Raw genomic sequence first — 27,587 nt, 5'->3', positions numbered from 1 at the left:
CGGAGACGCTGGAGGTCTCATGGAGGCCGGTGCTGTCCCTTTTCCTCCTGGCGACAGGTGACAGGCATCCTAACTCCTCCCCTGCTTGGGACCACAGGGAGGACAAGACTGACACGGAAAGCATAGGAGTCAGGGCTCACATGGTTGAAGGGACCAAACAGGAGCCAGACAGAGCAGGTTTTATCTGTTTATTTAAAAACAGAATATCATTTTATGTACAAATATGCACATATTTACACAAAATGTACACACAAGGGCCCCAGATCTCCGTGTCCCACGCTCGAAGTCCTGGGCTGCCTGGGGACCCAGGGAAGGATGCGAGCCTCTCCCTCGGTCCAGAAACCCCATGGATTTCAGGCCAAGCAGGGCCTGAAACACTGGCTGAGTGTCTTTGGGTGGCCTGGGTAAAAACAAGCCTCCTAGAGCCCCAGCCCCCCACCCCAGAGAACCTGCAGGAAGAGGGCAGAATCAGTGACCTAGAAACCACCCCCTCCCCGGGGGGGGGGGGAACAACCTCACCTCCAGCACCTGGGTCACCTGGCCTGAACGCCCCACCCCCTTGGTCTGCAGTCACTACCCTCTCCCTCCTACACACAGCGAACCAGGAGCCCTTGTCACCACGTCCCAGCAACTCCCCCAAGGGACCACAAACAACTGTGGATGCGACTAAAACAGGAGAGGAGGCCAGAGCTCCAAGCCCAGGGGGCTGCTCCTCCCTTAGCCAAACACCACAGGGCTCACACTCCTAATTGCAGACCCCACCCGCTCTCAGGCACAGGAATTAACCCCCTGGGGTGGGGCCCCAGTGAGGGCAGCTCTGCTGAATTCCCTTGGAGGCTGGCCTCACTTGAAGCGACCCTAGTAACAAATGTGGAGATACAGCAAGGGTTTTCAAGAGTCGTCTCTCGTGTTAGGGGATTGGGAGCGGCTCCCCTGGGAAGATCTATTTACAGAAAGCGCTACATGCAGCAGTTGCACAGGCCACCAGAGGGCAGAGGGCTTCTTCTGGAACAGTCCGAACCTCTAGCAGACCCCTGGGCAGCTGCTTCACACTTGCCCCAGGGCTCCCCAAGTAGCGGGAGCCCAGCTCCCCGAGTGGGGCCGGCCAGACTCCAGCCCCAGCCACGCCCACACACCTGGGTCTGGCCCACCCTTCACCGCTCACCTCCAACCTCTGCATCATTAATACTGCTCTGGGGTCTGCGGAAAATGCCTGCATTGACAGGCAGAGGTCACACGGCCACGTGATGTTCAAGCCACACTGAGACGCGAGCCCCAGGAGTCTCCCGCACCGTGTGGTCCACACGCGGCCGCTCACCTGGCGCTGATGAGCGCGCACACACACACGTACACGGTGACCTACACACACACACACACACACACACACATACTCTGAACAGAAAGGTTGGAGGGAAAGGTGGAACAGTCAGTGGGGTGGGAAGCGTCTTCCCCAAGATATGGGGGCACTCCAGGAGGCCCCCTCCCTCAAAATGAGCCGAAAACCCCCATGTCAGCAGAAAGAGCCAGGTCGGGGGCAGGAGGCAGGCCTGGGTCAGACCAGGTGTCCCCGCCCGTTGATGTAGATGCCATTGCCCGTGGGCTTGGCCCGCAGGGTCCCGTTCTCCTGAACAAAGTGGTTCATGGCCTGTTTGATGCCTTCATCCTGATCGTCCTCCTCCTCAGCCCGCCCAGAGCCTGGAGACAGCAGCTCCGTCTGTGTTTCAATCTCCCTCACCGTGGTCAGCGTCGAGTAGCTTCGGCCCTCTGGCTCTTCACTCTGGCAATCAAGGAAGGGCAGAGGGCCCGTCAGGAAGCCAGCCAGGCAGGAGCAGCCAGACGGGTTAGGGCAGGGGTGTGTGGTTGGGTCGTGATGGGGTCAGAGGTCAGGCACAAGCAAGGGCTGTGGTTGTCTCAGAGGCACAGGGGCCAGGCACGGGGAAGGGGAGACGGGAGGGCAAAGGCACAGCAGAGCTGGGGGCTGGGCCGTGGCCACCGGGGTGGAGGCAACAGGGAGAGGTAAGGGGGCTGGTGACGCACCACATCTGGGGCCAGGAGAGGGGCCCGAGGAGAGTAGTGGGGACACCGGTGGGGCCGGGGGCCTCACCATCACAGAGCAGCTACTGTTGTCCTTGAGACTATCAGGGTGACCCTCGGCTCTCAGCCCTACACTCTCCTCCGGCTGCAGGGGGAGGAGTCAGAACGGAGCTCAGCCTCCGCCCTTCCACCTCTTCTCCTGGGTCCTCCTGACTGCCTGTCCCCCAGCCCCACAGGTCTGTTCTCTCTTCACACAGACCTGCTCATTCCCCCACCACTGCCCCAGCTCCAATGCTAGCTTCCCAGTGCAACCCCGAGACCCTGGCAAGCCCAGAAGTAGCTACACCCTCCCACCTCCACCTGAGCCCAGCACCAGCTGGGAGTCAATGGCCAGACCTGGTGGAGGGCTCTGTTCCTGGCTCTGCAGAGGGGCAGGGCACAAGCAACCCCATCCCCCCAGTATGGCCATGCCCGTTGCGCTCATCCACTCTTGGCACATACCTGGCTCCTGGGGTCCGAGTGATGGGAATGCAACCTCCGGATGGAGTTCTCCCTGGTCAAGGTCAGCTCCTCCTCACTAGGAAAGACACTTGCTTGTCAGGGGTCAGGGAGCAGCAGCTGCCCAGGGTGAGCCCGGCCTGGCCCAGGCTACGCTGACAGGGGGCGCTGTGGTCAAAGGGCATGAGTGTGGCGTGTGCGTGAGTGCGTGTACTTGGTAACACTTGGGCATTCAGATCTGGTCCTTAGGGCGTACGGTCCCCCTACCCAGCTGTGGTACAGACCCCAGGCCCCTTCTCTCCTCCCCAAAGACCCTGTTCACCTGTGGTCTGTAAGCTCCCCAGTTGTCGGGCCACCCTGCCCCTTGTCTCCTGGCTGGCAGAGGTCTCCCTCCTGCCGGCCTCCTCTTTGTTCCTGGCTTAGCACAACCCGCCCAGGAGCGGCAAGTACTCACTACTTCTGGGTCATCTGCTGGGCTTTGCGCCGATGATACCGGGACATGAGCACCACCACCAACACCAGCAGGCAGAACAGGAGCGCGGCAATCACACCCACCACCACCACCGAGGCCGACACAAGGTCCACTTTCTGCCCCGGGGCTTCCTCAGGGTCTGCTGGAGACAGGCAGCTGTCTAGGTGCACTCCCAGACCCCCTGACCCACCCCAGAACCCACAGCCCCCCAAACAACGTCCTAACAAAACACACCCACCCCACCCCTGAGCAGGATCCTCTGCAAAACACACAACACAGCCCCCTCCACTTCCTTCCCACATCCTCCTTTCCACCTTGCTGCCCGTCACCCCCACCAAGCCCTCTTCCCCGAGGCCTGGCTGCCACCTCCAAGGCTTACCAAGAACTTCTACAGTGACCTGGGACTCCCTGGAGGACAGCTCATTGCTGACATGACAGACGTAGATGCCGCTGTGTTCAGCGGTCAGCGCAGGGAAGCCCAGGGTGTCCCCTTCCACTCGCACCCCACTGGGCAGAGCCCCGTCCAGCCTGGAAGACAGGGAAGCTGAAGGGTGCCCGCTGGGACAGGCTGAGGCTGCCACCACCCAACGTGCCCAGGCAGCTCTCTACCCCCCACCCCCATGACGTCACCCAGAGCCGCCGGCTGTTCCCACGGTGCCCCTCCCTCCCCAGGCAGGTCTAGGCAGAGGCCCCTTCTCCCTGCCGCCCAGCCTGACCCGGGCACCCCCCACACACACTCGGGGAGAACGCACACGCGTGCCATCCCACATGCTCCCACAGGCATCACGTCATCCGGCACTGGGGACCAGCGCTGCGTGTTATAAAGTCCACCCAACAGGACACTCCACTCCTAGCTGACTCATAGGCGACTGGGAAAACCTGGCTCGTGCTCCAACACCTGTGGTGTTGAACGGCAGAGCACATGAACGCAGCCCCAGGCACAAGGCCACATGCATCGCTCACATGCTCACATGTGAGAACACGTCTGGCACAGCACACATGTGCACCTGACCTCCCCCGGATTCTCTGGACCTCTCAGACTCTGGAAAAAAGCCAAAGACTTCTTGAAGGATCTGGCAGAGGTGGTGGGTGGGTGTCTCTAGGGAGCTGGCAACACTGTGATGGATACAGGAGTGCTGGCTTAACAGCAGTTAGTCAGCTGTATCTTTTTGTCTTTTGCACTCACATATAGACAAAATATTAATACTTAAAATACTGTAGGGGCCGGCATTGTGGCGTAGCAGGTAAAGCCACCTTCTGCAGTGCCAGCATCCCATATGGACACCAGTTAGAGTCCTGGCTGCTCCACTTCCAATCCAGCTCTCTGCTGTGGCCTGGGAAAGCAGTAGAAGATGGCTCAAGTCCTTGGGCTTGCATGGGAGACCCAGGGAAAGCTCCTGGTTCCTGGGTTTGGATGGGCTCAGCTCCGGCCGTTGCGGCCATCTGGGGAGTGAACCATCGGATGGAAGACCTCTCTCTCTCTACCTCTGCCTCTCTGTGACTCTACCTTTTAAATAAATCTTTAAAAAAAAAGACTGTGTTATGGTTCACAACGTGAACATTGGAAGAGTCAGGTTTATTTGTGGGTGGATTCCCTACCAGTGACCACGTGGCTCAGAGTCCCTGAGACAAGCCAATCATATTTGGTGACCATGCACATTCTTGCACTGGTCTGAACATGTGTGACAATTTATCTGATGTTCAGAATATATTAGCCCAGCTCAGAACGGGACATCCTGGTCCTGAGCAGAAAGGACCCTAGCTGCAAGCTAGGCCCTGGGGCGGGCCAGGCTCTTACCTCGTCCAGTTGTACGAGGGAGGAGGCTGCCCTTCGCTCAGGCACTTGAGCGTGGCTCCTTCTCTGCCAATGTGCCACAGCTTTTGGTCTTCCAGGCCCCTCACGGAGGCCTCGGCAAGGACTGGAACAGGAGGTGGGAGGAGAAAGAATGGAAAGGATACCCGCGATTGCGTGGTTCCTCTAAGAGCCCCCACGCTGCCTGCATCGGCCTCCCGCTGCCCTGAACACTCCTACTCACCCGATCCCAAACCCAGCTCAGCCCCCACCTCATCACAGCATCAGGCCACACGGGTCCCCTGCCATAAGCGCCAAGAGTCTCAGTCCGTCTACTGTGCAGGCAGGGAGCCCGTGGGTCCCCCAACATGGTGATGAGTCACACTCTTCCTGCACCACCTGTGGTGCCTAGCTTAGTGCTAGCTGCAGAACAGGCGCTTCAGAACCGCCGCCTGATTCCCGGAAGGCTTAATGATTCTCCCAGTTCATTCATTTCCTTAAGGGCTATTGGTTGAAGACCTGCTTTGTGCCAAAGGCTGGGTTAGTCTCAGCTGAAATCAGTCTGCTCTCCCCAGGGGCTTATGTCTATCACTGGGAAAACTGTATCTCCTGTTCACCAAGCGCCCTTGGCACATGCACCAAGCGCTGCGAGAGACGCTGTGCGTTCGTGGTTTCTAATTCTCATCAAAACCCTGTAAAGTTGGTATAATTACACTCATTTTGCTGATGAAGCCTAACAAGACTAAATAACAGCTGGCAAATTGTAGAAGGCGGGCTCGTTCCAAGTCTATCCGTCTCCAAACTCTAAACTATGTATTTCACAAAGTGCTTCCAATTCTGTGTTTGTAGTTGATTCTCTCAACAACAGGTGAAGCTGGGCATGCTCTTTTGGAAAGACAGGGACACTGGCTAGGGGGAGGCCCAAGTGATTTGCTGGGGTCATCCCAGGTTGCTGTCCAGGGACAAGCGTTCTCTCACACAGTATGATCTCCAGGATCCAAGCTGGCCAGCTTTGGGCGGGCTCAGGGCCTCGCGGAGTGTCTATCCCCAGCTCTCTCGGAACCCACGGTGCCTCCCCTCCCAAGCAGCCAAGTACTCACAGGCCACTTGGAGGGTGTGGGTGATCCTCTGGTCCTGCAGCAGGCCAGGGTGGGACACCACGCAGGTCAGCGGCTGCCCATTCATGCTGCGACTAGGCACCAGGTGGAACTCCGAGGTGACAGCAGCAGAGCGAGAGTGCGCAAAAGACCGGCTGGATGCGGTGCCTTTGACCTCCGTGTCCCAGGTCACGCTGGGGGCTGGGCTGCCCTCGGCTGTGCAGGAGGCCGCCAGTGTCAGGCCCTGGCCCTCTTCCAGAGGAGGACCAGGATTCAGGGAGGGCAGGGGAGGCACTGGGGAGAAGCAACGGTGTGAGTCAGGAGGCCCCGCCTCATCCCATCCCAGTCCCCTAGAAGTGCAAGCTTCCAGGCTCCCACTTCTATTCCTATTCCACCATCAAAGACGCAAGATGAGGGGCGGGATTTCAGGTGATTCAGGTGACTTTGTGCGTCTTTCTCCATTATTTGAATTTTTTTTTTTACAATGAGCATGGGTCATTTTTAAAACAAAACTAATGAAGTAATTAAAAAAACTAAGCAGCTATCATCTATGATAGTAATGACGATAATAGCCACCATGTAGTAAGCACTTACTATGTGCCAACTGCGAATGCCAAGCACTTTATAAACGTTATCTCGGTTGAGTCTGTCAACAAACCCGTGCGGTAGGTATTATTATCCCTCCATTGCAGGTGGGACACTGAAGTTCAGGCAGATTAAAGGAGCTGTGTCAGGTCATCAGCTCCCAGGTGACAAAGTCTCGATTCACACTCCAGTTTTTCTGCTCCAAGGCTGGTGTGACTGCCAGCCAGGTGGATGAAGGGAAACTGGAAAGGCCTTGGACTTGGAAACACCAGCAGCCCGAGCCCAGAATGGAAAAGACATAAGCTGACCACAGGCCCAGGGCTGACCACAAGCGCCCACAAGTGCCAAGTGGTGGTTTGAAAGGGGACTGGGATCTGAGACCACATTCACTGCCCAGGCCACGTGTGCACACCACATTTGAAAACCATGCAGCCCACCATGGCCTCCGAGGCTTTGAAGCAGTGTCTGGGCTGCAGGAAGCAGTGGTTTAGCTCGTGGAAGAGGAGGGCCAAGACAAGGGTCTTCAGCTCTGGAAAGCAGTGATGCAGAAGACAGAGCGAGCCCTGACCATATTTCTCCAGGGAGCAAAAGTAACAGGTCATCGGAAGGAAGGACTTGCTATATCACAGAATCGTCCTCAGCTTTTGGGGGTTACCGGGAGAGGACATCTAGATTGGGTGGGCCGGTGGGACCCCCACCCCTCCAGGACTGCCTCTTTCATTCCTGTTCTGCCTCTGCCCCATCCATCTCAGCAGTTGCCATCTCTGCTCGCCCTGCCTCCCGCTTCTCCCCCTCCACGACCCCAGGCGTGGGTCTTGGTAGCTCTGCACACACACAGCAGCTCCGGCCCCCACTCACCCAGCACTCGGAGCCGCAGCCGGCCCTGGAAGCTGCCGGCCGGGAAGGTGCTGACCCGGCACTCGTATTCGCCCTCGTCGGCCTGCACAGCATTGCGCAAGAGCACGGAGCCATCCAGGGGGTCCCGCGGCGGCGGTGGTTGTTCCACACGGCCCTCGTAAGCCGAGCTCACGTGGAGCCCATATTTGGAGTGGAGGAGCGCCAGCTCCTGGGGGCCCTCGTTCGCGTCCACCCGAGCCCATGCCACCTGTGCCACCTGCTCGCCCGGATCCCCTCGGTAGAAGCAGGGCAACTTTGCATCCTGGCCCAGCACCACCGTTACCAAGTCCGAAGTCTCCAACTCACTTGCGGGGCATCGGCCTGCAGGGGGCAGACAAAGGCAGCCAGGGTTAGGGGCGCTGCCGGAACAGTGGGAGCACACGCCTTAATGACCGTGACCGCCGAAAAGGCCACCGGAACTCCTAGAGTGTTTTATGCTTGCAAAGCGCGTTCAGTTCATTACCTCATTAGATCCACAAAACATTCCCAAGAGGTAGGCGTTATTATCACATTTAACAGATGAGGAAACTGAGACCCAGAGAGAGAGAGGAAGTGGGTTGCCTAAGGCCACACAGACGATTTATGGAAGACTCACACCCTCTCGCACGCACGAGGGTTGTATCCTGAGCAATTGCAATGTGGAAGGTTGTAACAGGCCCAGAGCCCCAGCCCCTGCCCTCAGGGAGCTCACAGTCCTCAGGGAAATGAAATTGAAGTGCCCGGAAACAGGGACAACCCTGAGCAAACTTTCACAGGAGGCTCAGCCTACCACAGGGATAGCAGCAGGTGCTTTCAAGAAGAGTGGCCAGGAGCCACAGCAAACGTCCTGAACCGACACTGTCTGGGATGGGGCACGGAGGGTGGGAAAGGTCCATCCCGGGAGGACTTCAGAAGATTCTTTTCATGGCTTCAGGGTGAGAGACATGGATTCCCAGAGAGAAGAAGGTATTCCATGTGGGAGGAATGGCATGAACCAAGGCTCGGAAACAGGAATGAGCAAGTAACCGAAGACAAAAAGGGCCCAGGTCAGAGGCCCAGAGAGACGAGATAGAATCAGAGGCCCAGGGACCAGGGAAGAAGAAGGGCTGGTGTTTGGTGCATGGACGAGGAGCGCATGTAGCCCTCAGGAACTTGGAATCAAAGCTATGCATCATAGAACCTCATCTGCAGGTAACGGACGCTGAGTTCTGGTTGCAAGAGCCACATACGGAGACAGGCACGGCAGCGGCTGGGTTAGTGCTCAGTGCTGTGTTGCAGGCCAGTTTTGGGATGGGGCAGTCACTGCGGGCCGAGTCATAGGGGAGGGCCTCATGCATGAGCTGGCTGGGATTATGAGGGGTAGAGACTGAAAAGGCATTCCAAGGAAGGGATCAAAGTGAGCAAACACTGCAGAGGTCGGGAGGCTGGTTGGCTCAGGAAGCAGAGAGGACAGGACCCAGCCTATGGCCAGCTGTGTGTGTGTGTGTGTGTGTGTGTGTGTGTTGAGCAGGAGTGAAAATATGGCTGGGGTAGGGTGGAGCCAAATGGCCCAGGCCATTCCATGCCAGGCAAATGAATTCAGATTTGGTCAAGAGGAAATGGGGGAGGCACTGAAGGTTCCTTAGCCGGGGAGTGGCAGAGGCAAGGCGTGATGTGCAGCAAGTAGGGAGCCTGAAGACAGGGTCACGCACCAGGAAGCTGCAGGGGCAGCCCTGGTGTGGCAGCGCTGGGCTGGACAGCAGGAGGCGGATCCTGGGGGAACCTTGACAGGAATTCGGTGAGACCAGAAAGAGAGATGAGGGTGAGGAAAGGCTCAGAGATAACTCCTGGATTTCTCCGATGAGTCACAGGTGAGGGAGGCAGGGCCCCGGGAAGCTCACGGTTGGGAAGAACTGTATGTCTGGAGTTGTGGCACAGAGCGTGAGAGAACAGCGCCGAGGCATGCTCTGGGATGGCGAGCACTCGGGGCCTGGAAGGTGCCCTCCAGCCTGCGGCCAGCGTGCCACACACCCCTGTTATTCCTCACCTTTGCACACACCATCCCCCCCAGCCTGGAACGCCCTGCTCCCGGTGTCTGGGAGCTCCTACTCATCATTGTCTGGAAAACTCCTACTCATCCTGCTTGGGCACTTCCTCCTCGAGGCTCCTCACCCCACCCCCTCCTCGGGCAGCCTGGGGTGCCCTTTCTCGCCATACTCCCCTAAAAAACCTGGCTTTGGCTCCCATCATAACGCTTTACCCCACTGGTGGCATTTGCTTACTGTCCTGTCTACCGCGAACTAGACTGAGTGCCATAAAGGGGTCTCACATCACACGTGGAAACATAGTTTGTGATTTAACACTCCGTGATCTGTGCTCTCCCTTCTTGGTACATAATGGTGCTTAATTCATGTTTGTTGACTGACTGACAGAAAAATGAGCAGCAGCAGAAGGAAAGGGCAGAACAAGGAAGAATGAGCAGTCCACAGTTGGGCTGGGCAGGGAGGGCGTTGACATGGCAACCTTGGGGTGGAGGAAGGATAGGCTGGCTGGCTGAGTTCACTGTCAAAGCAAGCAGCTCCGGACGACAGATGGAGAAAGAAGGAAGGGAGGGAGGAATCAAAGCCCCACCAGAGCATCCCAGGAGGGTCCAGTGAGGCCAAGGAAGGGATCCTGGGGCATTGTTGGCAGGAACAGAGGGAGGGAAGGGGAGAGGATGCTGCTGGAAGCTGGGAGGGCCTGAACCTGACGGGACAGACCTGCAGGGCCAGATACCAGGGCCCTGACCTGCCTGAGCTAATGTTGGTCCCACCCTGCCCAAGCCTGGGAGTCCAGCTAACCACCTACCCCTCCCAGGCACCTCCTCCCAGCAGGGAGCAGGGCTGCAAAGAAAGGCTGGAGCTCCCCACATCCTCTGCTTGGAGCACTGGTGTCTCTGCAGGTGACAGGGACCCCAAGCCGTGCTCCAGTGAGACATTCAAACCCTTCTAAAGACTCTCTGGGACAACATCAGATGCCACGTTACCCATCCCCATTCCTATCCCTGTCAACCACCTGCCTCCTCACCACCACAAATCACTCATATTTCTCACACACACACACACACACACACACACACACAATCTTGTGCTGGGTGCAGTGGTGCAGTAGGCTAAGCTGCGATATCAGAGTGCCTGGAATTGGGTCTCGGCTCCTCTGCCTCACATACAGCCTCTTGCGAATGCACGGGGGAGACAACAGATGATGGCCCAAGTATGTGAGTTCCTGTTACCGCTATAGGAGTTCCAGGTTCCTGGTGTCTGATTTGTCCAACACTAGCCCTTGCAGGTAGTTGGGGAGTGAACCAGTGGATAGAAGGACTCTGTGTGGCTCTGCCTTTCAAATAAATAAATCTTTCGAAAAACAAACAAAACACCTTCATAGGGCACAGCAGGAATGTGAGGTACCCAGCACATAACTGAGACCCAATTTACCATGTCCCCCTGCTTGGGAGTCCAAGAACCCAACTCCCAAGGGTCAAGGTCAAGCTTTGCAGAATGAAGAACCCAGTAAAACTGGATCTCTCCCCCCCCCCCCGCCCCAAATCCACAGTGCAGTAGGAGCATCTCAGCCTGGGCAACACCTCCTACACACACACACACACACACACACATACACACACACCCTGTCCCTGAGCTGTAAGAGAAGAGAAAAGAGAGCTTGGGCCTGGAACCCCTGTCCTGGGCTAGATGGACCCAGAAGCCCAGGCTCCCAAGCCAGGGCAGGCCAGGACTGCCTCCTCCTCCTCTCCCCCACCCAGTGCCTGCCTGGCGTCAGCATGGTGATGTCACCAGCCTGAAGGAGACACACCATCTGCCTGCTGAGGTCACCCCGCGGGCATGTGGTGGCCAGGCCGGGCCAAGCCCATAGACCCTTCTGCTGCAAATTGCTGGCTGAGGCTGGTGGACTCTGGCTAGCCTTGCACTCCTCCCTCTGACCTACCCCACCCCTCCTCCCAGGAGCACCAGGACGGACGCTGGTCAGGAGCCTTGGTGACTCAGAGGCTGCCACACAGCAGCGGGCCTAGCCACAGCCGCCACCACCTTGCGCAAGGGAAAGAACAGGCCCAACTGGCCAGACAGGATCCTTGCCTTTGGCCTCCCCCACCCCTGGCCAGGCCCCCACGGGCCTCTTGGGGCCCTGCCCTTTGTGTACCCCACCCGCTCCCTCCCAGACAGGCCCTCCGTTCCGGGCTTGGGCTGGTTGGCTACTCCCCTACCCTGTTCCTGGGTCTCAGCTTCCCTTTCTGCATAAGGCCTGGTCTCTGGTCTCAGAAAGGGAACTGAGGCTGGCACCTGCAGATAGCTGATCTTTACGAGGGACCTTCCTCGTCTGCCAGCACCCAGAGGGAAGGGTATGCATAGGAGTCCCAGAAGGGGACCCATCAGGATGGGATGGTCTGCATTATGGGTCCCTTTGGGCGAGGGTGTGGCCAGTCTTTCTAGTTCCTGTGCATGTGAGGTTAACTTCATATATATATATATATATATATATATATATATATATATATATATGTTCATGACGTACCTTCAGGGAAGTGCGTGGTGTGTGTCTGTGTCTACGTGCGAACATTCTTGCACGCATCATTACATGGGTGTCTCACACCCTCCGTGAGCACGGTGTGCGTTCCGGTGCTGCGGAACTCTGCACACATAGTAAATATTTTCAAGTCGGTTTATCTTGGCTTCTGCTTGTCTGCCTGTCACAGCTGCCCTTGGTCCCTGGTGTGCGCGGCTGAGTCTTTGCCCTTGCACCCTGTCTGGAGATTCGCCCAGCATCCCTCCTCGGCTTACCCGAGACTTGAGGGCACATTGTCTCAGGCTCAAGGCAGAGGTACTTCGAGGTGAGGTCACCATACCTCTGGGTGATGGGAAATTACCATCTAGCCTCCCCAGCAGCACAGAACCAGAGCTCCTTCTGCCTTGGCTCCTCAGAGACTCCCACCCGCGCACCCTCCTCTAGCCACTCCCCTAGGCCCCCCAGCACCTCTGGCCCCCCAAGGAGGCCTCTCCCTGGGAATCTGTCAGGGCTCTGCTGCTGCCACCACCAGAAAAACCAGCTCCAGCTCCAGGCCTGGGGTAAGGGTTGTCTGGTGCGGGTTTGGTGGGAAAAGGAGGGGGGCTGCCTGGGGCTAGGGGGAGGGGGCCAAGCTGTCTAGGGTCTCATTCTCCTTTGTTAACTCTTACCTCCCCAGACCCCACAGCAGCAGCCTCCACTCAAGAGAGCTGTGGGGAGGCCCTGCCAGCCAGGGCAGGAGACATGGACAGCTCAGAAAGCCCTCCTGGTCCACCCTTCCCCCATAACCTTGGCCTTGGAGTGCTAAAGAACTTTGAAAACCAGAATATTCTCCCTCCCCCTCTGTCTGCCTCCCTCACTTACCCCCCATTGTCCTAAGCCCCCCAGATTAGCGAGAGCTTCCCAGCCCGGGCAAAGCGCCCACCTGCAGATTAGTGTCTGGGGAGGGGGGCCATGCCACGGATCACAAAGAGAGACAGGAACAATGGGGGAGGACGGGCCTTGAGGCAGCCCCGGCTCTGGCCCAGACACAGCTCCCAGCACAGATAAGTCCCCTAAACCCCCCCGGAGCCAGAGTCTGAGCCTGGCTGAGTCACCACAACAGCCACACTGTGGGTGGGAGACCCAGAATCCAGCTTCTCTCAAACTCCTGAGCTCCTCTCCCCACCAACGAGGTCCCCTCCCCTACTGTAGCCAGCTCTGCCCCGCCCCAGATCACAGCTTCGACCCTAGCTCCCAGGACACATCAGCCTTGGAGGCGGGAGACGGCCTGAAACCTATGGGAAAATCTGAGGCCAGCAGCTCCCTGCTCCAGTGAAAGCTCCATCCCACCTGCCCTCTCCACAGCCTCCCTCCAGGAGACACGGGGGACGCGCCCCTGCTTCTGAACGTCACCCCTCATCTTAGATTCCGTTCCGGGATCCAGACCCTAGGCCCCTCTACTCCCCTCCCTCCTGACTCAGTTTCCCGTATCATCTCCACTGGTTTTCCCCACCTAGGCTTTGGTCAATGCAAGGGCAAGTTTGAGAGGCCAGAAAGCGTAGGTCTTCTCCTTCTCCCCTTACTGGGCTTGCGCCTCTAGAAGTGTGCACCCACTCCCTTTGCCTGGGGGATGCAGGCTCCTGAGGCTGTGGTCCCAAAGCGGGCACATGCACTGGAAGCTCCTCCCCGCCAGCTCTGTGACCAGGGACTCTGGGACCAAGGTCACTAAGGCCATGGGGCTTCCCTGGGATTCTCCTAGTCCTTGCCACCTTGGGCGGGAAGGTAGCCTCCCCTTCTGGCTTCCCTGGGTTTGGGTAGCTCCTGCAGGAAAGGGCCTGCCTCTCTCTCTGTCAATAGGAGTAGAAAAGCAGAGATGGGGCCCCTCCCTTTCTAGGAAACCAACCCCAGGCAGAAAGCTGATCCAGGCCCCCCAAAGACAGACCCCAGACTTTAGAGAAGCACTCACAGATCTGCAGTACCCAGGATTGCACTGGAGTTGGGGTGGGGGGGCGGTTATCTCATAGATTTGGGTCCAAAAGCCCCAGGGCAGCAGATGGGGGAGGGAGGAGGGTGAGACCTCACCCGGAAACTCATCCCATTAAGGAGAGACAAAGAGCTGTGGTGTCGCAGGCGCCTCCCAAGCTGGGCTCCTCTCCCTGTCAAGGGTGGGGCAGGGCCCTGGGGCTCACAGCTCTAATGGGCCTAGGAGCTGGGAGTGGGGGGGGGGGGTACAAGTCTGGAGAAGGGCCAGGAAGGCCGGATCCTGCAGAAAGGTCCCCTTTGCTCTCTCAGTCAGAGTGACCACCTCTTCCTACACCTCAGCACCCCACTTCAGCCGGGGGCTGCACACACGGTCAGGACTGCAGAGCTGGAAGGCTCCTGGAGCCCCTCCCATCCTAGTTCTTGGTCTACCAAAGAACCATGGTCTACTGAAGACCTTGGTCTTGCCCAAGATTGTCACCTAGCAAATAAATAGCAGAAATGAGATCAGAGCTCAAGACTCCTGACTTCCAAGTCCAAGGATTTTTCAAACATGAAACACACCAGGTTCCTGGGGGGCCATTAAGGAGACGCCTACACAAAATAGAATAGCGGGTGCAGTGGAGTTGGGACCATGTCATCCTCAGGCTAGGAACTGGGGTCTGCCCCCAGCCCTTAGAGCAGCCTTGAGTGGATGGTAGCAGCAGCAACAGCAGAGTGACTCTCAGGAGGTAGCAGCTTCCTGGGGAACTCCTGGAACCAGTCTTCCTTCTCCATGTACCCCACAGCACCCCTCAGTCAGGCACTGAGTGAGCTCAACGGTCCCTTCCCACCCAGAAGGGGGTCTCCTTAGAACGGTTCTCTTGGAACAGTTTTGTGGCATGAAAAAGGAAGGTGGGCACCCTGTCTGATTCACCACCGCCTCCCCTGAAGCTGGCAGCCTGGCTCTACCCGGTATGCCCTCAGCTGTAGTATTCTTTAATGACGCAGGAGCCACGAGGCCAAGACGCTAACCCCTGTTATGCTTCTAACACCGAGTAATCTTGCAGATCTCACTTGCCTATCTATTTCTCTCCATTTTCCCATCCATAAAATAAGGGAGTCGGAGCAGTGATCTCTTTGATCCCTGCCAACTTCTGAGAGAGCATGGCTGCTTTCCTTAGGTGTGGGTAGATCCTACAGCAAAGCGACTGCTGGGGTCCCTGGTCCCAGCCACCAGGCCTCACACTCTTGATCTAAGCAAGTTAAGAAAAGCTGTCTGGAACATGGGATTGGGTGGATGGGGGGGTGGTGGTAGTGGAAGGGGTTGCAGCTCAATATCCTATGATTAGCGGCTGGGCCAGTGACTCTTCCATGAGAGGATCAGAATGAGGGCAGCCCCTACCCCCACCAACGCGCATGTCTAGGACTTGCTCTCTTCCTGTGAGAGCTGGGGTGGGGGTGGGGGGCTTCACAGCGGGAGGCCTGCTGGACAGCTGAGCCTCTCTCTTGCTGCTGCTCCTGGTGCTGAGAGTCAGCTGTCCTATCCATTCAGGGCCTCATCCATCCCAGGAGAAAGAGCTCTTGGTTACACCTTACCCTGGTATCGGTCTATATACAGCCCACTGGGGTCTCAGTGTACAGACACACACACACACACTTCCTCACTCTGAAGGTTATAAATTCCTACAATTTGTTTCTGCTATATATGCATTAGACCGGCAGGAGGTGGGGAGCAGCACAGGCATCTAGTTGAGAAAATGAGGGACAGCAGTTGAACAATAGAGGACCACACCCTACCTAAAAAGTTCCCTACCCTAGACCCCCAGCTATGTAAGTGACCCCCATATTAGCACCCTGGCACCTAACAGGGTTCCCAGGGAAAGGGAGGGGCCAGAGTAAGAGGAATCCCAGCCTCCCTAGAGTCCCCAAACAGGTGCCCCCCGAACCTGATGTGCCGCAGCATCAGGGAGAGAAAAGAAGGGGAGAGAAATACCCCAGCCGCTCCCTGAGCTCCAGGCTTCCTGCACCCTGATGACTGCTGAGACCAGCTCAGCCCTGAGTCAGCCCCAAGTCCACACAGCAGCTCTGGCCCAGGCGGTAGGCCAAGGGGCCTCCTGGAAACCCTGCACTGAGCAGGGTCCTCACTGGTTCCACCTCCCTGCCCACCTGCACCAGGGTCACTGTATTCATTCCCGGAGAGGCAGCCTGGGCCTAGGCAAGGCTTTGGCAGAGGGAGTCGGGGACTACCTGACAGAGTGACCTGGCCTGGGGCTAAGAGAGGGTTTGAAGGGGAAGAGCTACACTGTTTTTTCCGGGTGCAGAGCTGGTAGCTGCTGGGGTGGGAGAAGGATTAGTTCTCTGTCCAGAGTATAAGAAAAAGAGAATGTGTGTGTGCGTGCGTGCGTGTGTTTGTGTGTGCGTGTCTGTCCCAGGTTGGGCTCAGAAGCAAGGGTCCTGATGACTCAGGCAAGTCCTACCTGTAAATGATGCCAGGAGCAGCAGCAGCAGCCAGGCCTCAGGCCCCCACATCTCGGCTCCCAGGGACAGGGGCATTGGTTGAAAGGCAGACCTGCCCAGCGTTTCTGAAGCTCCGCCGAGTTCTCCCTGGGAGCCGGCTCTAGCGCTGGATAAGGCACTGACCCAGAAGACAGGAAGCTGCAGAGTCCCAAGGCACTGAGGCACCTGCCTCTCCCACCTGGGTCTCCACTAGGGGACCCAGCCCCGTTCTACCCACCCAGCCGTAGCTGCCCCCCGAAAAAGCCGTAATCGGGGAGCTCCGAGCTCCCCCAGAGCTGCTTCCCACGCCGTGGCCAACAACGACGGCAGAAACCTGGGAACCTGCTCAGCAGGTCAGAACAGGTGCGTCTCCGGGGGCCGGGCCTGGCACGGAGACTCAGCAGCCACCGCCCCCACGGCCTGGGCTGGCTAATGGGCGCCAAGGAGGGAGGGAGGAGGGAAGGACCTAATGTGGGTTGTGGGATCCCATCCTCGGCTTCAGGCTTCACCCATGCATGTGTGGAAGGGGCTCTGAAGGGGGAGGCGAGGGCATAGAGATGGGGGGAGATGTTGGGTGTCTCAGAGAGGGAGGCATTGGGCCAGGCCAGGATAAACAGGGCAAGGCCCTTGTGGGTGGGAAGGAACCCAAGCATCCCACACTCCAGCCAGGCTTGCTGCCTCCTGGGGGTCTTGACAAATTCCCCAGTCTCCTGGAGGGGCTCAGATTTGGAGCTCTAGGATCAGAGATGGCCAGGACTGAGATCCCAGCGGTACTAACCCATATACTTCCTCCTTTAGATGAGAGAACTGAAGCCGAGAAAAGGAAAGGGACACACAGCTTAGAGCCACAGCTTGCTCAGATGGCGCTGTCCCTGAGGTAGGCAGCTGGGTCAGAGACCTCTGAGAAAGAGTTTAAGTGACGCCCCTCCCACCCCAATCCGGCCCCAGTCCTATATAAGAGAGGCCAACTGACTGACGAATGCCCACCACTCCATCAGCTGCACCTGCCCTGCCAGAATCCTGCACCCCTTTTCTAGCTGACCTCAAATGCCACGGCTCCCAGGAAGCCTTCTCCGCTCCTCCCACCCAGAATTAATCTTCCTTTCTCTTCCATTCTTCCTCAGTCTTTGCAAGTCCCTTTATTATAGCATATGCACTCGTAATTTGTGCACATCTTATCTCCTTAATTAAATTGTAAGCTTCAATTCGAGAAACATTGATTGAGACCTGCTGTGTGCCAGGGATTCAGTAAATCTGTTCAAGTGAGGGGCAAGATGAGATTCATGGTCTGTGAACTCTCTGCAAGTTGCTTTATAATCTTTTCAGTCACACATGCTGGGACAGTCCAGAGCACCCCACTGGAATGTGACACATTTTCATTAAAGTCAAGAATTTCTGAATAAACCAGTGTTGGCATGGCAAGGTGGTGAGGTAGGGTCCGTAAAGCAGAGATCTTAACCTGGGTTGCAACCTGGACTTTAACTCTGTCTCTGGACCGTGACCCCAGATCTGGCTCTAGGTCCCAACTCCCAACAGTGACATGGTAGAGGCTCTATTTTTTTTGGGGGGTGCTATTTTCAGTAGGTCAGGGAGTCTCAAGAGCCAAGCAGGACACCACGAGTCCCCTGTTTCTCTCCACCTCCACCTTGGCAAACCCCTTCCCCTCTTCAGGGCTCAGGTCCCCACCTCTGCCAGGGGAACTGCCCCACCCCGATGCTGCTTTGAGATCCACTCTGGTAGGGGCGGAGTAGGGCCGGGGGAATGGGAGGGAGAAGCATCCTGTGTTATAATTATAATTATCGCACCTTGGATCCTATCACCTGCTTTCAGAGGAGCTCCTCTCCTTCCCACGGATTCACCCCTCCGGGTACAGGAAACCACAGGAGAAACTGAGGCACAGGGGTGGGAAAGCCGTTCAGTCGGTCTTCTTCCGCCTTTCCATTCACAACAGACCCCTCCCAGCAAAGCGCTGGAGGAGACCCTCAGCCCTGCCAATTGGAGCCCTGGCAAGCCCGGTGTAGAGGCAGACACTCCCACAGGTGGTGTTGCAGCAACGGCCATGCCCGTTTTCAAGGGTGTGTTTAGGTCCTGGTAAGCACCAGAGGTGGCTCTGAAGTGCGGGCCTGAGAGAGAGCTGCCAGGTCAGGTAGCCACCCCATACTGAGGTGGAGAGCTCTCTCCTCTCACAAACACCTATGTCCAAATCCTGTCCCCTCGTTCCCTCCATCCTGTTTATCTCCCAAGCGCCCTGCTTTTGGGGCAATACGCTCCCATCTTTATGCTTTTCCTACCCTCTTCTGGGTTGAAGCCTGGAGAAGGCACATTCTGTGGCTGGGGAGGCAAGAAAATGTTGGTTGGGACAGATTTTCAAGACCACTGCCTGTGTCTCGGGTTCAGCTCTTTCTTACAGTCAATGCCCATTCCCCTCATGCCTCACTACCTTCCCTCCTCCCACCTACATTCTGGGCCCTAAGAATAGAAGCCATTCAAGCCACGGTGGCATCTGTGGCATGAGTGTTTGTCTGAGTGGCATCACTGGGTGCACGCCTGCTTGCAGGCGTTCATTCAACATTTAGCGAGTACCTCCATCATGTGCCCCACCCGTGTCTCTATAGGTGCACATGCCCTGCACACACACAGGGCTGCCTGCGTGCATAACTGTGGATGTTCATTATTGCAAGTGCCCAAGCATCCGCTTATACCCATCTGTCCCCATGACAGGCTGCACACCTCAGCCAAACCGGTCGGAGTGGGTTGTGCTGAAATTTTTGTTTGTGTCAATGGGGCTTGGCGATGAGTCAGGGAGGGGTAAGGATGGGCGGAGTGGTGTGGGGGAGAAGAAGAGTGAGAGTGAGGGTCAGACTGAGTGAGCGGGGGAGGGAGTGGGTACAGTGGGAAGGGCTGGGAGGTGGGGTGTTAGGAAGGTGAGTTAGGGGCAGGAGGCCGTGAGAGCTCCTTGGTGAGTGACATTCTGTTCGCCTGACCTGTAGTAAGATTCCCAGGTCAAAAAAGAGCCAGAGGTTTGGGGGAGACCCTTGGGCTTTGGGAGAAAGGAGAACGAATGATAAATCAGAACTATGACCCATTTTCATACAGCTCTGTCTGCGTGGTAGGTTCACTGCCTTGGTTTCTGTCGTTTGTGCAGATGGGTTTCAGGGATCTGAGATGGGACTGGATCCAATCACCCAGGACGATGTAGCAGTGCTTCCAAGTCACTGCTCCTGCTCCTCCCTAGACTGCTCCCCACCCATGGCGGAGTGGAGAGACCCCCCTCTGCAACACAGAGGCTCCAGCTGCTTTCCTCCAAGCTGCTGCTTCACTGTACCCAGTAGCAGATCGGTGGCATCTTGTTTGCCAGGAGATTCCATCCAGACATAGCCGTGTGCAGTGTCGCTCTTGTCTGCCTATCCTGCCGGCCCACTGGTTCCCCAATACCTTTCCCTATCCTTTTAGGGCAACTCTTTTTTCTGGTTGCCTAACAGCGCTAGGAGCTCAGAGGAGGGATCTGCGTGTTCCTCTAGGGCCTTAAACCAGGGACGGAGGGAGCCACGCAGGGAAGGAGGTGGCTGCGCACACGGCACGGTTGGGTCCTACTTCTCGGTGGGCTGAATTGTGTGCTCTCACCCCATGAACTGCTCTACCACAAAATCGAGGACCAGAGCGTGGGATAAGAGACAAAGGCCTTCATTTTTGGCCCTGTGTCTCTGGGTGGGCTGGCACAAAAGTGCCAGAAGAAAGCTCTTGGAATAGGTCCTAACTGGTACAGGATGCATCCTAGCTGGTCCTAGCTGGTCCAGAAGCCCTCGTGGAAATCAGAGTCCTCCAAGTGGTGACCATAGCAGCGGAGGACACAGCAGCAGGTGGTAAGAGACAAACCTAGGGGGGCAACCTGGTGAGAGAACAGATTCTACCGAGGACCCCGGGCGTACTCCTCTCCATTTTCTCCATCCCCATGCTCAGCCACAGAAAAGAGCGAGGCTCCTCCCAGGCAGCCTACTTGTTGGGCAACATGGAAGCAGCCCCCAGGGGCCAGCCCAGCCTGCAGAGTCTGCACTACCAGAGGCACCTTCAGGTGACATCAGTCCTCAGGAACTTTTCACACTGTGGTCTCCACGCACCTGGCTTGGATGCTGAGGGTGTGGTTCTCCTGCAAACCAAAAACTGCCACTTAACTGACCTGAGCTCCTGCCACCACACGACTCAGCTCCTGCAGCGAAAGCCTTCTGAGGCTCCACCATCAAACCCTAGCCTTGGACCTGGCAATGGGGTACTAGGATGGTTGCAGAGCTCACAATACAGGGCTGTGGGGGAAGAAAGAGACCATGAGACACAGGGGCTCTGAGAAGCCTGGAAGAGATGGGAGCTTAGGAGGTGGGGCAAGTGCTAAAAGGATGCTGAGGGAAGAGAGGAAGGAACTGGAAGACAGCAGAGAGGGGCAGAAGCTGAGGGGACACAAGCGGGTAGCGAGAACTGGAGGGAATGAAGTAGGAAATTGGGGTTCTACTTTGAGAGCAAATGTTCTTTTGAGGTTTACTAGCATAATCTTCCTTCTCTGTGTCCCAGGAGTATCCATCTCTCCATCTTGTAAGCCCTAAGTTCCTCTTTTCTCTCCCTACTAAGACCCCAAAGTCACTCCAGTCCTGCAGCTCCACTCTGCTACCATCATTAGTGCTCAGGGCTCGGCAGGCAGGCGTGCAGCTGCCTTGGCTGGAGGTCAGGATGTGGTGCAGTTCTAGAGGCGCCCTAGTCCCTGTGCCCCAGGCTCTCACTGCCTGGCCATGGAAAGCCAAGGCCTGATCTCCCACTTCCCGGGGTCCCCCAGGCCCTGCCGCAGCTCCCATGGCATCTGGAGATTTGGACCCTGTCCCGCACCGGTTAGTTTTTGGTCCCAGAGACAGTGAAGTTGGCTGTCTGTGATCTGAGGATGGAAGCAGCAAGCCCCAGTCTCTGGGAGAAGCAGGAGGTGGAAGCCAAGTAGAGCATGCCCCTGACTCCCTTCTGAGCATCTGGGACCACACCTCCTAAGATACGGAAGTGGCGTAAGAGAAAGGCTATGGACCTGAATGCATGGCAAGAGCGCCTTGCCAGTGATAATTAGCAAGGTTGGAAGCACTGGTCCATGAGTTGTAAGGCGAGAGGAATGAGACTGGACTCTAACCTCCCCTTACTTCTCTTCCCAGGTCCAGGTCTCTATATAGTAAGTTTCTGTGGGGAAACTCTACTCCCCGAGGAGGTCTCATATATTGAAGCTCACTCAGATCCTCATCAATATTCTAGATCATATGACTATGCCAAGGGACCCCAAACTGATGCTATAGTTCTAGTATGTGGCCAAAAGGAAGAAGACCGGCCACAAAGCTCCTTGCGCTCATTCTGTTCAGCAGAGAAACAAGGGCAGCAACCCAGTGAGAGCAACCTAAAAGTCAAGAGGGTGAGAGACAGGTCTGCAGACACAGTGAGCAGATGGAAATGTGGAGACAGAAAGATACATTAGGGGAAAAAGAAGCTGTGTAGACACGTAGACACACACACACACACACACACACACAGTCACCAAAAGGGGAAAAATTCGGAGACGAAGTAGCTGAGACAATCTGAAACAGACAGACAGACCAAGAGAGAAATTTCTGGATGTCTACTTGCCAACTGCCAGGATCACTTAGACATTTTTCTCTTCTGCCCTCAGTTCTCACCACTCAACAATGACCCAGTGACACTTTCTCACTCAACACTGCCAAGTCTCAACAATGCAATTTCCTCTCCACTCTTATTCCACCCCTATCACTGTCTACCTTGCCTGACCCCACTCCCCTCCACCTTAAGGCCGCTTACAACTCCACTTTTCTCTCAGACTTCGAGCTCACAGTCAAGGGAGCTCTCAAGAGCTGGGCTCTTGCTTTTTTCCCCTGGTCTTTCCTCTTTCATGTTTGGCCATGTCCATGTTCTGGCTGAGATAAAGCAGTCAAAATTGGGGCCAGGATGGCAGGGGGCCAGGAAGTCAAGAGGCCAGAATGAGCTGTGGGAGAAATGCAGAATGGTCAGAGGACCATAGAGGAAGAGCCAGAAAGAGGGCCTGAAAGATGGGACAGCCTGGGAGACAAAGCCAGGAGGAACTGTGGGAGTTCTGAAAATGTGACCAAGACCCCTGTATATGCTGAACAGTGCTGTGCACCAGGAGAAAACAAAGGTAAGGGAGGGAGAACACAGAGTTAAGAGTCTCATGGGGGCCGGCGCTGTGACATAGCGGGTAAAGCCTATAGTGTCAGCATCCCATATGGGCACTGGTTCAAGTCCCAGCTGCTCCACTTCCGATCCAGCTTTCTGCTATGGCTTGGGAAATCAGTGGAAGATGGCCCTACACCTGTGTGGGAGACTCTGAAGAAGCTCCTGGCTTTGGATCGGCACAGCTCCAGCTGTTGGAGCCAACTGGGGAGTGAACCAGCGGATGGAAGACCTCTCTCTCTCTGTAACTCTTCCTCTCCTTCTCTCTTTGTGTAACTCTTGACTTTCAAATAAATAAATAAATCTTTGTATTTACTTATTTAATTTTTTTATAAATAGTCTCGTGAAGATCCGAGGCACAGACAAGGATTTCAGGCTGAGACAGCCATCAAAGGTTGGGAAGCTGGGCTCCAGAGATCCTTGCTTGCTACCAATGGCCAGCTGAGATGCACTCACAGGGTCATGTCAGGATTATGAGACTTCCCAGTGGCTCTGCCCTTGCCCCCACTCCTGGGCACAGGCCCTTCCTGGATATTATTAGCAAGTGCAAGTTGGTGCAGTGGACCAGAAGCTCTGCCTGCCCTTCTCCACGTCTCTCACACCTTTCTCTCAGATCTATCCTTTGCTTTATCTCAATAACCCTTCCATGTGTGTTCCATCGATAGGGTCGTTAAAGAAGACTTCAGATGCCACCTGAAGTCTCTCGAAGGGCATAAAGGATGTGTCTGTCACACAAGTGCAGATTGGCTGGTTTTCTTTCTTCCTCTCAGTCTCGCTTTTCTGCTTCTAAAATATGGGCTTGGTTCAAACTAACCAAGGGAGGTCGGAGGCCTGGCAGCTCCTCTCCCTGGTCTAGGGTTGGCGTAGCAATGGACAGATGCCTGTAGGTGCTGAGCAGGATTGGAGGAGGTACAGCCAAGGAGTATGTGAGGCTCAGGCTTCATGACCAAATGAGATGGCTACCACTAAGGACTCAGAGTCAGAGTGGAAGCTGGGAAAGGCCGGAGAGGCCCTTGGGCTGGGGAGTTCCCATTTCTATCCAGGAGAGGCAGAAAATGAGAATCTGGCAGAACAGCCAAAGATGGGTATATAGGCCAATAAAGGTTAGGCAAAATGACCCCAATGTGCATGCACGCGCACACACACACACGCACACACACACCCTGGACAGTTTGTTGCCTAATCCTAGGAGTGTGAAAGATCTGAATCCAGCTGCTAGATTAGCCAGTGAGAAGCCTTGTGGAGAAAACTGGCTTTCAGATTTCATCCCAGGACATTGGAAGGTGGTGATTTTTTGATTTTTACCATGATCTTGGAAAACTGGGGATCCTCCTGCCTGTCAGACGCAGGGGAAGCTACATACTTTCAAAACGATGCTTTCAAAATGTTGCTTTTCATGCACAGACGTGAAACAGCTTCTGGTAACTGTACCTCCGGCCTGTACCCTCCCCACACTGTTTTCTTTGAAGACCAAGAGCTGGGATCAGACGGGGAACACCCTATCAGATCCCTGAATTACATGCCCAGTCTCACTACACACCTGGCTACTTTTTATGGCCTCAATTCTTGCATGATGCAGAGTAAGTTGATGGGTAGAAACCAAAAGCCAAAGCAGCAGTCCTCATTCCCACTTACAGCCCAGCCCTGGGAGGATGCAGATCTAATTTCTGCTCCATCCTAGCTATGTTAGGAGTAGAAATCTGTGCAGTTCCTTCTGCAGCTGAAACCCCTCAGCTTGGATCTGGGCCTCTTCACTCTTCACTGGCCCTGGAAGGGCAGAGTTAAAGTTCAAGGACCTGGCTTGAAGAAAAGGAAGATACGAGGGAGGGGCGAGAGTCTGTTTTTCTCACTCCTCCCCCATTTTACCCCCACCCAGCGTCTAAGGCTGGGCAGTTTCTGCCCGGATCTTATCAGGATCTCCCTGCCCTTAATCCTCAGTTCGACGCCCCAGTGCCTCAGTGTCCTTGTGTTGTGTGAACCTGAAGAGGCAAGACAAAATGAAGAATTACTCTTCCTGGGATTCGGCGGGAAAGTCCTACCGGGCTCAAGCATGCCCCCCGCGGGGACACTCCGACAGAGTACCCCGACAGGCTGGGTCCTACTACCCTCTAGTGGCCAGAGCTGACAGGACGCTCCCAAGCCATCAAACAGGAGGGGGAAGGTTGGTCAAGACACCTAAGCGATTTTACCAACAGTGTATTTTACAAACGAGAAAGCTGAGGAGGCCTAGAGAGAAGCAAACAGTAACCTGAGAGTCCACACACACAGTTCGGACTAGAACTTCAGTTACCAGTGCTCTGTCCACGTTCACTTCCTCACCCTCTGACTTCTGTTTCCTTTTCCCAGTTCATCCCTGGGAAGGTTAGAAATCCCAAAGCCAAAAGAACACCACCCCGCCCCCTCCCCGCCCGTGGAGCCACGTCCCCATCCTCAGGGTCATAATCTCACGTCTGGACAGGTGGATAGAGGGCTCTTCCGAGGAATTGGCAGCCCCTTGCCTTTCTGGGGTAAACGGTATTTCAGTCCTGTCGCCTCGGTGACGCCACTGTAAGATTCCGGGTAGCTACCCAGGTTCCCTGTCTCCATGGTAACCTGTGCTTTGCGACCTGCAGTTTGCAGCCGTCGCGCAGCAGCCCGCAGTGGTTGCTGGGCAACGGCGGAGCACCGGCGGCTGCAGGTTGGGACTGGGACACCGGCTGGTGTCTGGCTGGGAGGGGAGCCCTGGGAAGGCGAGGGGCCTGCCCCACCCTTGGAGAGACACACTCTGTGAGCTGCAGACCTTGCTGCCCTCCCCAGGCCCATGGCAGTGGCGGGGCCCCCACCTCAGGAGGGGAGCTCAGGTTGGGCCTGGCGGCCGGTGGCGCAGGATCCACTTCTAGCTCGAGGTTTCCATTCATGCACAGAACTGAGGGGACGGTTCTATCTGGTGGGGGGTCTCCTATCAGGAGTAGCCAGACAGCCCAGTAGCGATACGGTAGTCTTCGACCCAGCTGGGGGCCAAGTTGTGCGACTGGGAGCCCGGGGCAGCCCCTCACGCAGTCACCATGACGCAGCACCTGTGGGCGGGCGCTGGCTCTGCGTGGTGGGCGGCTGGGATGGGTCGCGCCGCCTGTCCACAGTGGCCGCCCTGGACACAGAGCGCGGAGTGTGGGAGTCGTGGACAGCGACCCCTGGCAACTGTCCCCCTGCCGGCCTCAGCAGTCATACCTGCACTCGCCTATCGGACCTAGAGCTGCGGGTGGCTGGCCGAGAGGGCGGTATCCGCACTCAGCGACGCTATGGAAGCATCTACACGTTAAAGCTGGACCCGGGGACCCACACCTATTGGTATGGCATCCCGAGCCCCAAAATCTTCCACCCTCCTTTTAGCTACACTCTGGGAAAACAAAACATGAATAAATCTCTCAGGGATCAGCACTCCTCCCACTCTGCCCCCCGGAATCTACCAGGTCTATGCTGAAGTTTCTTTTCTTTTTCCTTTTTTTTTTTTTTTTTTTTTTTGACAGGCAGAGCTAGACAGTGAGAGAGACAGAGAGAAAGGTCTTTCTTTTCCATTGGTTCACCCCCAAAATGGCCGCCACAGCCGGCACGCTGCGGCCAGTGTACTGTGCCAATCCAAAGCCAAGATCCAGGTGCCTCCCCCTGGTCTCCCATGCAGGCTTAGGGCCCAAGCACTTGGGCCACAGCAGAGAGCTGGACTGGAAGAGGAGCAACCGGGACAGAATCCAGCGCCCCCAACCGGGACTAGAACCCAGATTAGCCTAGTGAGCTGCAGTGCCGGCCTACGCTGAAGTTTCTTTACAACAGGCGTTACTCTTCCTCTCATCAGGCTGACCCCACTACCCCGTGCCTTTCAGTACTTCCAAGAAGTACAGCACTTACATTTTCCAGAGTTCTCTTAGGATCTTAGGCCTGGATCTCTGCATATCCGCAGCTACAAGGAAGAAGACTGCCACACAGTCTCCCGCTCTGGCCACTGTGCAGCCCTGCTCCAAACCCCCGGGCCCCACCCACGCCATCAGCTACTGCTCTTTGGGGGCTGCAATTCAGCTGAACCAGAAGTAGCTGGGCACTGGAGTCACGGGAAGATTAAGGTATCACGGACTCACATCTTGCCTAGGGTGGAAGGGGGCTAAAGCTGGGACGCCCGGACCGCTTCAGACAGTCCCTTCTTTCTCCCCCAAGGAAGAACCGCCAGCCGCCCCGCATCTGACAGAACAGCTTGCAAGGCTCGTGAGCAGTGTGCGGGGGTCCCGGCAAGGGCCCCAGGGGCTGCGGCATCACTCATGTTCTGTGGTGGGGCCCTTTGCTGTGCTGTTTGGTGGAGAAACTCTGACCAGAGCTAGAGACACCATCTGCAACGACCTCTACATCTATGATACCCGTGAGACCTCAACTAACTGTTGAAGGAGGGAAAAGATGGAAAGATAGGAAGAACCTAAGACTACAAGAAAGAGGACGGGGTGGTGGGGGTAGGGAGGAGGAGAATTAGTTGACAGGTGTTAAAGGAGTGCTCAGAACATTAACCCTTTGAAGACACCAACAAATTAAGTGAGGAGAAAATTAAGCTCTGGTTGAGCTAAGAGCTCTGTGGGCAATAAAGTGCTGCTGTTGTAATAACCACCCTCTGCCCCTACCCAACAGGCCAGTCTCCTCCTCTGTGGTTCCATTTCTCCTGTGCAGACCGTGGGCTGAAACGTATGGGCCATCGCACTTGCCTCTGGAACGATCAGCTTTACCTGGTTGGGGGTTTCGGTGAGGATGGCAGGACAGCTACTGGACAGATTTGCATCCTGGATCTCTTTATCTAAGTGGTGCCAAGACACACCACAAAGCCTGTTTTACTGCAAACCAATAAAGTATTATCACCTCATCCCAAATGCTTATTAAATTTCAATCTGGGGGCAAACACTTGCCTCTAAATATTTTTGGGGGGAAGGGTAGAAATAGATACATCTTTATTTCCGAGGGAAAGGATAAAATATGGGACCTACTCTAATATTAAGGGCCATTAAAATTAAAATTAACCCAATGGAAA

The 27,587-nt window shown here is 56.0% G+C and overlaps 2 protein-coding genes across 5 annotated transcripts; one reads left to right on the top strand and one right to left on the bottom strand.

Annotated features, from left to right (window-relative positions):
* Positions 1-174: 174 nt before the first annotated feature.
* NECTIN4 (nectin cell adhesion molecule 4) lies at positions 175-16,655 on the bottom strand. 4 transcript variants are annotated; one of them, XM_002715216.6, is made up of 9 exons: positions 16,309-16,655; positions 7,337-7,696; positions 5,897-6,187; positions 4,803-4,923; positions 3,384-3,532; positions 2,987-3,143; positions 2,536-2,611; positions 2,105-2,179; positions 175-1,777 (listed from the first exon to the last, which is right to left on the bottom strand). In XM_002715216.6, exons 1-9 carry the CDS (start codon positions 16,382-16,384, stop codon positions 1,553-1,555), a joined length of 1,530 nt encoding a protein of 509 aa, XP_002715262.1. In that variant the 5' UTR covers positions 16,385-16,655; the 3' UTR covers positions 175-1,552. The 4 variants fall into 4 exon arrangements, with proteins under 4 accessions (XP_002715262.1, XP_008262423.1, XP_008262424.1 ...); XM_008264201.5 differs by having other exon boundaries at positions 2,987-3,146; positions 16,309-16,530; XM_008264202.5 differs by lacking the exon at positions 2,105-2,179 and having other exon boundaries at positions 2,987-3,146; positions 16,309-16,530.
* An 8,551-nt stretch (positions 16,656-25,206) lies between these two features.
* On the top strand, positions 25,207-27,422 carry KLHDC9 (kelch domain containing 9). The gene is made up of 4 exons (XM_002715213.6): positions 25,207-25,876; positions 26,484-26,643; positions 26,735-26,933; positions 27,194-27,422. Exons 1-4 carry the CDS (start codon positions 25,350-25,352, stop codon positions 27,358-27,360), a joined length of 1,053 nt encoding a protein of 350 aa, XP_002715259.2. The 5' UTR covers positions 25,207-25,349; the 3' UTR covers positions 27,361-27,422.
* Positions 27,423-27,587: the final 165 nt, after the last annotated feature.

Source organism: Oryctolagus cuniculus, chromosome 7, assembly GCF_051225735.1.
Source record: "Oryctolagus cuniculus isolate XC-2025 breed Fujian yellow rabbit chromosome 7, ASM5122573v1, whole genome shotgun sequence".
Taxonomy (NCBI): domain Eukaryota; kingdom Metazoa; phylum Chordata; class Mammalia; order Lagomorpha; family Leporidae; genus Oryctolagus; species Oryctolagus cuniculus.
This window is presented reverse-complemented; position numbering and strand designations above follow the sequence as displayed.

What these genes read in the sequence shown, in the direction of transcription:
- KLHDC9 (XM_002715213.6), top strand. Translation starts at nt 25,350, where the DNA reads ATGGCAGTGGCGGGGCCCCCACCTCAGGAGGGGAGCTCAGGTTGGGCC. An exon ending in GGAGTCACGGGAAGATTAAG is followed by an intron (nt 26,644 to 26,734) that starts GTATCACGGACT and finishes TTCTCCCCCAAG; the next exon opens with GAAGAACCGCCAGCCGCCCC. An exon ending in CCTCTACATCTATGATACCC is followed by an intron (nt 26,934 to 27,193) that starts GTGAGACCTCAA and finishes CCTACCCAACAG; the next exon opens with GCCAGTCTCCTCCTCTGTGG.
- NECTIN4 (XM_008264201.5), bottom strand. Translation starts at nt 16,384, where the DNA reads ATGCCCCTGTCCCTGGGAGCCGAGATGTGGGGGCCTGAGGCCTGGCTG. An exon ending in CAGCAGATGACCCAGAAGTA is followed by an intron (nt 2,612 to 2,986) that starts GTGAGTACTTGC and finishes TGTCTTTCCTAG; the next exon opens with TGAGGAGGAGCTGACCTTGA. An exon ending in ACAGTAGCTGCTCTGTGATG is followed by an intron (nt 1,778 to 2,104) that starts GTGAGGCCCCCG and finishes CTTGATTGCCAG; the next exon opens with AGTGAAGAGCCAGAGGGCCG.